Genomic DNA, 10,044 nt, shown 5'->3' on the forward strand with positions numbered 1-10,044 from the left:
AACAAAATATTTCAGAGGATATTTGTATTGAAATTAATGACAATTCAACAGATCCTATAATTGACTTTAATTGAGTTCAGATCATCATTTGGAATTAATTGAAGAGGAGATTTTCATCAGCCAAAGTCAAGAAGAATTTTGCACAACTGATTCAGAACTAACCAGGGAAGATGAAAATGCCTAGCTTTCAGGCCCAGCTGAAATGGATGAGGATGAACTTCATTCAGAAATCTCAGAAATTCCAGTGGCCTCGGAAGAAAATTTTCAACATAGGGATCCAGCAACATGGCCAAAAATAACGGACAAAACAAGATGCTTTTTGATTGAGCATAGGCTAGAGCAAGACAGAAGAGAATTTTTCCCAAACACGCTGTGATTTTGACAACAGAATGCGACACTTCAGCTCAAAATGGTATGAAAAAATTCATCCCAATGGTAAAAAATTTGTTCGCACTTGGCTGCAGTACAGCAATAAAAAAGATTCTTTATTTTGTTTTTGCTGTTTGTTATTTTTAACAACAAAAACCAACAATTTCTCAGAAATTTCTAAAGGGTTTTGTGACCGGAAAAAACTAAACCCAAGAATTCCTGAGCATGAAAACAACAATGAACACCAAAGATGCTATTCTGATTGGAAAAATCTTGAAAAAAACCTCAAGGAAGGAAAGACCCTGAATTCTGATCTGTTGAGAGTTATTAGTGGAGAAATGAAAAAGCGGAGAGATATCTTAAAAGTGATTGTTGATGCAATTTTTTTCTGTGCCAAGAACAATCTTGCCCTTCGGGGAACAACAGAAGACATTGGTCAACAAAACGGTGGCATTTTTCTGAGCTTAATTGAGTTGGTTAGCCATTATTATCCTTTAGTAGCTGAACACATTGCGTCCGTTAAAGTAAAAAAAACCACAACATCCTACTTTTCTCCTTAAAGTCAAAATGAGCTGATTGAGTTACTTGGGCAGAAAGTCAGGAAAGAAATTTTGTCAAACATCAAAGAAGCTAAATACTACTCTGTTCTGTTTGAATGCACTCCAGATACCTCCCACAAAGAGCAAATGACTCAGATCATTAGGTATGTCCGCATCAGTGATGAAACCTGCACAATTAAAGAAAGCTTGGACTTCATTGAATCTCACCAAAAAACCGGAAAAGGTCTTGCAACAGAGATAAGTGAAAAATTGGAGAAGGATGGTCTAAGCATTTCCGATTGCTGGGGCCAAGGCTATGACAATGGAGTCAATATGTCTGGAAAATACAATGGCGTCAAAGCTCACATCCATTCTCTTAATGAGTCAGCAAGATTTGTTCCATGCGCAGCTCACACTTTAAATCTTGTTGGTGTTCATGCTGCTGAGGTTTCCCCACTCATGATTACGTTTTTTGGAAAGGTTCAAGCCATCTTTAACTTTTTTTCAAGCTTCACCTCAAGATGGGAAAAACTGATGAAAACGTTGACCATCTCATTAAAGGGAAATAGTGACACAAGATGGTCTAACCGAAAGAAGCAATTACACCATTGCACAGAAAAATCAAAGATGTTCTTCAAGTTTTGGAATCGATTATCCACAACCCCATGACAAATGCTGTCACAGTTAGCAGTGCAAAAGAACATCTCATTCATATTGATTTCAGTTTTTTGTGTTTGTTGGATTTCTGGTGTCAAATTTTTTCTCTAATTGACCGGGAAAACAAACTGCTTCAGTCAAAAACCATTTCAATTGACATTGCCGTAAAAAAAAATGAAATGTTTGAAGGCTTTCATTCAGAATTTTTCAGATGTTGGGGTGGGCAATATTATTAAAGATGCCACAGAAAAAGCTAACCAGAGCGGAATTGATGGTGGCTTTCCAATTACGAGGAAGCACAAAGTGAAGCGAATAGCACTTTATAAAGCTGAAGATGACTCTCACCTTCTCACAGCAGAAACAGAATTCGGATCTCAGTGCAACTTTGTGTTTGACAGCATTATTACACAAATAGAGTGGCGGTTTGAGGCTAATGTCTGCTGTATCCTCTGATTTTGGCTACCTCAGTGGGCATTCACTCTCTAAAAGTTCAGTGGATGAACTCAAGAAAAAAGCTGCAAATCTATCTCAAATTGACAAGGCAGATTTAGATTCTTCCGATATCCAGTCAGAAATGGCAAGCTTTAAATATCAAGCTGCCGCAATGATGGACAACTTTGAAAAATCTAGCCCGATCGACACTTTGCAGCTCATTCATAAATATTCTTTGACCGATGCTTATCCCAACACAACAATTGCTATTCGCATCTTCCTCACCATACCAGTCACAGTTGCTACGTGTGAGAGAAGTTTCAGTAAACCTAAGCTCATAAAACACTATATGAAGTCAACAATTGGCCAAGAACGTTTGTCTAGTTTGGCTATAATTTCAATTGAAAATGAAGTGGCAAACAACATTGATTTTGATGATGTCATTAGTGAATTTGCCTCAAGAAAAGCCAGAAAAGTGGCATTGAACTAAAGTTTGTGCAACCTTAATGACAAATTTTACTTATAACTTGATGTGATAAATTTTGTGATCAATAAATTATTTTTTTCGTTTAATTTTCTTCTTTATTTTTTTTTTTGAGGAGGGGGGGGGGGGGAAAGGGAGGGGAAGAGGGGGCGCAATTTTCTTTTCTTGCCCGAAGCGCAAAATTGGCTCGGTGCGGCCCTGTTGATAACTTTATGTTTCTGAATAATTTAGTTAAAGTTATAACAAAAAGTTAGATTGCGTTTTTTCCTCAAGCGGAAATAAAAATCATTGTAAAATGCATTTAATTACTTCTAAAAACATCTTCATATTTATCAAGGTAAGACAAATAAACTAGAAGACAAACAAACTATTTGTGAAAAAAGTATTAGTAACCCAAGAAACAAAACAAATTAAAAATCAAAAAATATAAAAACCCTACTAATTAAAACAATTAGTTTGTGTACTTTTTGTGTTAGCATAATAAAATGATTTTTATTTGGTGGGTAAGCATGAATGCAGAGATAGATATTACGACAAATGAAATCCAAAATTGGTGAAAATATATGATCATCTATATTATATTTGTAGACAAAACATTCGATCAGTGAATGATTATGTCTGCTGAGTGCTAATATCAAGTTTGATTGTGTAATAAATGCAACCCGCAAGATCGGAAAGAATATATAACAACAATCTTTCCGACTTTTCTCATATTGTAGATTGTTTTAGTTCAAATTTTGATTTATCATGTGAGCAAGAACAATTTTTTGTAATTATCTATATTAAGAACAAAATTTTTAAGTTTTGATTTTAAAGAAAATATATTGTCTGGAAGAGCAATTAAGGTGTATTTCGGAATTACTTTGTTATATAAATAGGGGCCGCAATAAGAGATAGAGATTTGAGAGTTTTTTTTTTCGGGGTACGATAAAGTTACCAGGTGTTATTGTGTTAATATAATTGGCAATTAAATGAAGAAAGTTTGTAAGAAAGTCTGTAACTCATGAAGAAACTAGTCACATTTTGTTATTTAGTATAAATAGTATATTAGCATAGATATTATTTTGATAAATATTTAGCGCTTTCATTTCTTTTAATAGAGGTTTAGCCTGTGTTTTTATGATATATTATTCTAGAAGCATGTTTTTGCCGTCGATAAAGAGACATTAATTTTGATAATGATTATGTATAAACGAAAAGTAAAGAATTTTCTAGTTTTTTTGTGATAAAAATGGTCTAGCTTTGAAAAGTAAACTAAGATATTTAGATATTAGAGTGTTGATGGCCTTTATGTGGGTTGTCCAAAAAACATTTTTGTTTATAACTTCAAGAAATTTAATTTTTTGGGTTCTTTTAATATTGCTGAAATTGATAATTTGAGAGGGAAGAATTGATGGAAGTGCTTTTTTTTTGGTGCTTAGAGTGGAATAAAATTTATTTTGATTTTTGTACGTTTATTGATAACTTATTAATTGGCACTGAACCATGTTTTAAGTAGTTGAAGCTCAAGGTTGACTTTGTCAAATAGGTCACCGATATATGACCTTTTTGACAATGAAAAAAACAGGTTTATAAATGAAAAGAACAGATTAATAAAACAGATTTGTATTATCGAAAAACATGTTGCAATTAAAATTTGTAGAGGTTTTAGGAAATTAATTTAATGTTTAAAAGGAATGACTTAATAATAGATAGAAAGAATTAATCCCTGTGGAGCACAACACGTTATTTTTAATAGCTTTGAATTAGAAATATTGTAGATTATGACACATTGTCGCCTATTATTTAAATAACTCGTGAAACATTTAATTTTTTTTTATCATATTTTTTCATTTTTTCAATCAGAGTTTTATCGTTGACCTATTTGAAAGCTTTTGTGAGATCAATAAGACTCCCAATACAAACTGTCCTTTATCAATAGACGAGCTGATGTTGATCATGAGGACATGATGCATGCTTTCGTTGAATGATTTGTTAGAAAATGGTACGAAAATTCACTTAAAATTTTGTTTTCTGTTAAATATTTGTAGAGTCTATTGTAGATTACATGTTTCAGAAGCTAGGAAAATACTGAAAGATTTGAGATAGGTCCTTCATTAGATAGTGATGTCGTGTCTCCAGTTTTAAAAATTTGTAAAATTTTTGCTATTTTTATTTTTCTGGGACAACTCCTGCTCAAATTGATGAGTTAAAAATGTTATAAGGAGGATCTTTTATAAATGGTAAGATATCTATTAGTACATTGATGGAAATATCATCAATTCCTGGAGGTTTATTTTTAATGATTTTTTTGTTTTTTCGAGTTCGTCTAACTTTAGATCATTTTTAGGAAGTAAGCTAATATGGTCAGTAAAATAGTTATTGAATGATTTGTTCGAATGGTTTATTTGTGATGCTAGGTTTAATATTTACAAATTAATTGTTAAAGTTCTTGGAGATTCCTTTATCAGTATACTCAAATTCAATTTCCTCAATTCTGGAGGGTAAAGTTTCAAATTTTAATTTAGTTTTACCAATAATTTCGTTTATAATAGCCCAATTTTTTTAATAATACAACTATTTTTTTGTATTTGTTTGGAAAAATACAATTTTTTAGGTTTTATTTAAATTTTTATTGATTGTAAATATTTTTTGATTCTTATTTTTTAAATATTGACATCTTAAATATTGAAATCTTTCTTATCCTAGTCAGTGCTTAGTTTCTCCACATTCACCCTTAGGTGCTTCTGATCACAGTTTGATCACTCTAAAACTAATATCTCATTCTTCTTCATCACCTGAATCCCCCTATTATCAAACCTCTTACAACTACAGTAAAGCTGACTGGGATTCTTTCCGTGATTTTCTTCGTGATGGCCCTTGGGTAGAAATCTTTTGTCTTCCTGTCGAAAAATGTGCTTCTTACATAACTTCGTGGATTAAGGTTGGCGTGGAAACTTTTGTTCCCTTTCTAAAATTTCAGGTCAAGCCTCACTCTCCTCCATGGTTTTCTGCACACTGTGCTGCTACAATTGCCAATCAAAACTGTTACTTCCATATTTATCATTAAAAATTTTTTCCAGAAAACAGATGTCTGTTTATTACTGCCAGAAACAATTGTAAAAAGGTTTCAAGTAACACCAAAACCCGCTATTCTCAGGTCATGAAATTTCGTATCTCACCTCAAAAATTAGGCTCTCGTGACTTCTGGAAAATCTTTAATAATATCAATATTAGGGGAAAATCTTTAATTTCACCTCTCTTGTATGGTTCAGACTTTGTCACCTCACCTAAAGACAAAGCTGAATTGTTTGCTAAAAACTTTTTACCAATATCATCTCCTCATTCTACTAGTTGCGTTCTACCTGATATTGCCAACAAACAGGTTGATCCATTGCTTGACATTCATATCACTCCAGCTTCTGTATCTAAAGTGATTTTCTGTCTAGACTCCTCTACAACTTGTGGTCCGGACAACATACCTGTTATTGTCTTGCAGAAGTGTTCTCCGGAGCTGTCGTCTATACTCTCAAAACTATTTAACAAGTGCTTTTCAGAGGCTTGTTTTCCAGCCTTCTTGAAAGCGGCATCTGTTATCCCCATCTTCAAAAATTCTGGAGAGCGATCTGATTTGTCTAACTACCGTCCCATTAGTCTTCTTCCTATCATAAGCCATGTTTTTAAATCTTTAATTAACAAACACTTAATTTCTCATCTTGAATCTAATAACTTACTTCCTGACCATCAATATGGATTTCGATCTTTTTGTTCTACAGCTGATTTGCTAACAGTAATAACTGATAGGTTTTATCGTGCATTAGATAAAGGTGGAAAGGTTAAGGCCATCGTTCTTGACATTTCAAAAGCTTTTGATAAAGTTTGGCATGCTGGTCTTCTCCATAAACTTTCTTCTTATGGTGTATCCGGCAACATCTTTAAGGTCATTGAAGCCTTCCTTTCCAATCGTAGTATAAAAGTTGTCCTCGATGGACAGCACTCTTCTTCTTATAGTGTTACTTCAGGGGTTCCTCAAGGTTGTTTCCTTGGCCCTATACTCTTTTTAATTCACATTAACGATCTTCCAGATATTCTCACATCTAAGGTGGCATTGTTTGCTGATAATACTCCCATTTATTCTTGTCGTGATAAGAAACCAACACCCTCTGATTGCTTGGAGGGGGCATTTGATCTTGAAAAGGATTTCACTTCTGCTACAGCATGGGGCTCACATTGGCTGGTGAACTTTAATTCAGATAAAACTAAATTATTTTCAACAAATCGTTATCGCAATAATTTCGATCTTCTTATATTTATGAACGGTGATGTACTCTATGAGTCATCCACTCTTCATATTCTAGGTTAACTCTTACTTCCAATCTTTCTTGGAAACTATGCATCAAATCAGTTGCAAAATTAGCATCTGCTAAGGTTGCATCTCTTTATCGAGCTCGTCACTTTCTTACTTTGGATTCTCTATAAATCTCAAATCCGGCCTTGCATGGAATACTGTTGCCATATCTGGGGCGGTTCTTCTAATGATGCCCTTTCTCTTTTAGACAAGGTGCAAAAACGCATTGTAAACATAGTTAGACCTGCTCTTGCATCCAACCTCTAACCATTATCACATCGTCGTAATGTTGCTTCTCTTTCTCTTTTTTTCAAATACTATAATGGGCACTGCTCTCAAGAGCTAGCGTCTCCTGTGCCATCTACTAAATTTTATTCTCGTGTTACTTGTCATTCAATTAAGTGTCATCCTTTTTATGTAACTGTTCCTAAGTGCTCCAAAAACGCTTATTCGTCTAGTTTTTTTCCACGAACATCAGCTCTTTGGAATTCTTTTCCTTCAACTTGCCTTCCTGATTCATATAATTTGTAATCCCTGAAGTCGTCCGTCAATCTTTATCTTGCTCTACAATCTTCATCTTATTCCTTTCAGTAACTTCCAACTTTAATTAGTGGCTGCTTGCAGCCTTGTTGGAAGCAAAAATGTTTAAAAAAATACTTGTAGATTTTTTATTTTTTCTTAGAAGTTTGTTTTATTCCTTTTGTCATCCATGAACAGTTCAAGTACTTTTTTTTTTTCTTTTTGTCTGTAAGTGGAAAGTGATTATTGTATTGTTCAAGGAAAATGTTAATAAATGTGCTAAAGACAGTATTTGTAAGCCCTTGGTGGTATTAAACATAAACAGTAGACCGATTTGTTTTTGAAATAGATTTTTTAAACTCGAATATGGAAGATAAATTCATTTTTAATGAGGTTGAGTATTGTTTATTGTGTATTTAAGAAATCAAAAACTGATCTGTATTGTCTTTTTTAAAAATTCCTGTTTTATGAGATGCATCTAAAAATGAGTTTGTTAGTATATCTATAGCAGTAATTGGGGTTGAAGTGACTCGTGTAGGTTCATTTATTAATGAGATTATACCGTGCTGAAACAAATTATCAAAGAAGGTTTTTGTGTTGTCATGTTCAATGTATTTTAAACAGTCTATGTTCAAGTCTCCTATGCAAAATAATTTTTTTTCACTTTTTTTTTTTCACTGTAGTTAGAAATATGAAAATTTGAGTTTGTTTGTGAAAATTGTCAAACCGTCAGTACGCCATGTTTCCGCAAAATCGTCATATGTCATGTGTCTGTAAGACACATCATGATAAATAAATAATTACATTCTAAAAGGAAATTTTTAATTTGTCAATATTTAAGTTAATACTTCTCATATTTATGTGTATGGCCGAAAAATCATCTTTACATGATTTAAATTGGGTTTTAAAAGTATCAATATCAAAATATTCTGTATTACAACATTTTTCGTTAGATATTTTTTAACCGCGTGAAAAAAGTTATGACGAAATATATTATTTGTGGTTTTAAAATTTTTGGAGTAATGGGCTTAAAGTCAATTGTCAGTTTAATATCTTTTTAATTACACAGATTGCGGCTTTACATCTTGCTGATTTCTTTATTTTTGAAATTCTTTAACGAATATTTTATCATATTTAATAATAGCGTATTTACCTTCTTTGCGAAATCTTTTCACATCTTCCTATAGCTTTTTTCCTTATTTCCAGTGTTTCATTCGCGTAATTTTCGTTGATGAATATCCCTGTGCTTCTGAGTTTTTTCGCTAATGTTAAAGCTTTATTTTTACTTAGAAACTCTAATAGTTTAACAATTATTGTTCTTGAAGATGTATTGCCCTTTACTTTCCCAACGCAATGAGGTCATTTAATAGTTATGTCCTCAAAGATTCCCAGCTTGTTTTTAAATATATTTCTAAGTTGATTTGCACAATCATTCCAAGTTTTGTTTGGCAGCTCCCCGAACAGCAAAGATTTAATGGTGCTATAATGGCTAGCCTATGCCAGCGAATTGATTAACGGGCCGATAAAGTTCCGTTCTTGGATCGCCGTTACAGGGCCATAGCCGAGCCTTTATAAAATTGCCTGAGCTAGGTAGCCACAATAAAATCCATAAACGGTTCAATAAAGAATTGTAAAAGCAGAACAACGAATATTGGGTTGATACTGGCCCATCAGATCCAATCAAATATATCTAGGATTGTTTAAAAAAATACTTTTAGGTGATAATCTACTCTGTTTTTTTATACATTCTATTTTGCGAACATAATTATTTCTAGATAAATTTTAAAAATTGATATTTTATTAATGGAAATTTCTATTTTTAAAATGATTTCTCAATAAATAATTGCAAGATAATTCTTTTGTTAAATAAATAAGATTTCCTATTGTTAGACCACAAATAACTTAATAATCATGTTAAATTAGGATGTGTTGTTAAACTACAAGTAACAAAATGATAATGTTATATTAACATTACTTACAAGTCTATTTATCTCAAACTTATTTATTTACATCAAACATTAACCATTAAATTGGTTTAATGTTTAAATGAAATGTTATTACAAAGCTAAACTGGTTAGAGAAACTTTGTACCTAAGTTATGAAAATAACGGCAACTGAAGATTATTAGAAATTAATAGAAAAAATCTGATGGAAATGTTGGCTTTGGAGAAAAAGAAATATATAAAACATATGTATAATTAATAATATACTTATATTTCATATATAATACACAATTGTGTTTTATATATAAAATTTATGTATCTTATTGTATATTTATATATAAAATATATGTATATAATTGAATATATATGTATATTATTAGGCAGGTTATTTTAACAGTTTTGCCATAGGGGAGACCGGGGCTAGTTGGCCGCATGGGTAAGTTGACGAACTGCGTTTATCTTTAGAGCCTTTCATCAGAAAGTGAAAAAAATTACTCAGGAACTTCCTTATTGACCATTTCATCATTCACTGTAGTATTGTCAGGATTCGCACATGTGCATGGGAGATATTGAGATTTATGCGTTTTTTGGACAAAAACTTAAATTTTAGAACATCGTTTTCTTTTTACTTTACAAAAGAAAAGATTTAGTCGTATGAAAAAAAAATTATTGTAAAAGTTCCAGTCACAATTGGTTTACAATATCCAGTCAGACTTTTTTTTCAAAGCTGCCGTTTTTCAGGATCTATAGACTGTTTATTAAAAAAAAAACCTT

General features: G+C 32.2%; 2 protein-coding genes across 2 annotated transcripts; both read left to right on the plus strand.

Annotated features, from left to right (window-relative positions):
* The first annotated feature begins 389 nt into the window (after nt 1–389).
* LOC136091079 (zinc finger MYM-type protein 5-like) lies at nt 390–929 on the plus strand. Its single transcript, XM_065818063.1, has one exon. The coding sequence runs from the start codon at nt 390–392 to the stop codon at nt 927–929; it is 540 nt and encodes a 179-aa protein (XP_065674135.1).
* Nucleotides 930–1,998: 1,069 nt separating this feature from the next.
* On the plus strand, nt 1,999–2,487 carry LOC136091080 (zinc finger MYM-type protein 1-like). Its single transcript, XM_065818064.1, has one exon. The coding sequence runs from the start codon at nt 1,999–2,001 to the stop codon at nt 2,485–2,487; it is 489 nt and encodes a 162-aa protein (XP_065674136.1).
* The last annotated feature ends 7,557 nt before the right edge of the window (nt 2,488–10,044 follow it).

The sequence above is a fragment of the Hydra vulgaris genome, chromosome 14 (genome assembly GCF_038396675.1).
Source record: "Hydra vulgaris chromosome 14, alternate assembly HydraT2T_AEP".
Classification (NCBI taxonomy): domain Eukaryota; kingdom Metazoa; phylum Cnidaria; class Hydrozoa; order Anthoathecata; family Hydridae; genus Hydra; species Hydra vulgaris.

Coding starts and splice junctions, on each gene's coding strand:
- LOC136091080 (XM_065818064.1), top strand. CDS start 1,999: ATGTCTGCTGTATCCTCTGATTTTGGCTACCTCAGTGGGCATTCACTC.
- LOC136091079 (XM_065818063.1), top strand. CDS start 390: ATGCGACACTTCAGCTCAAAATGGTATGAAAAAATTCATCCCAATGGT.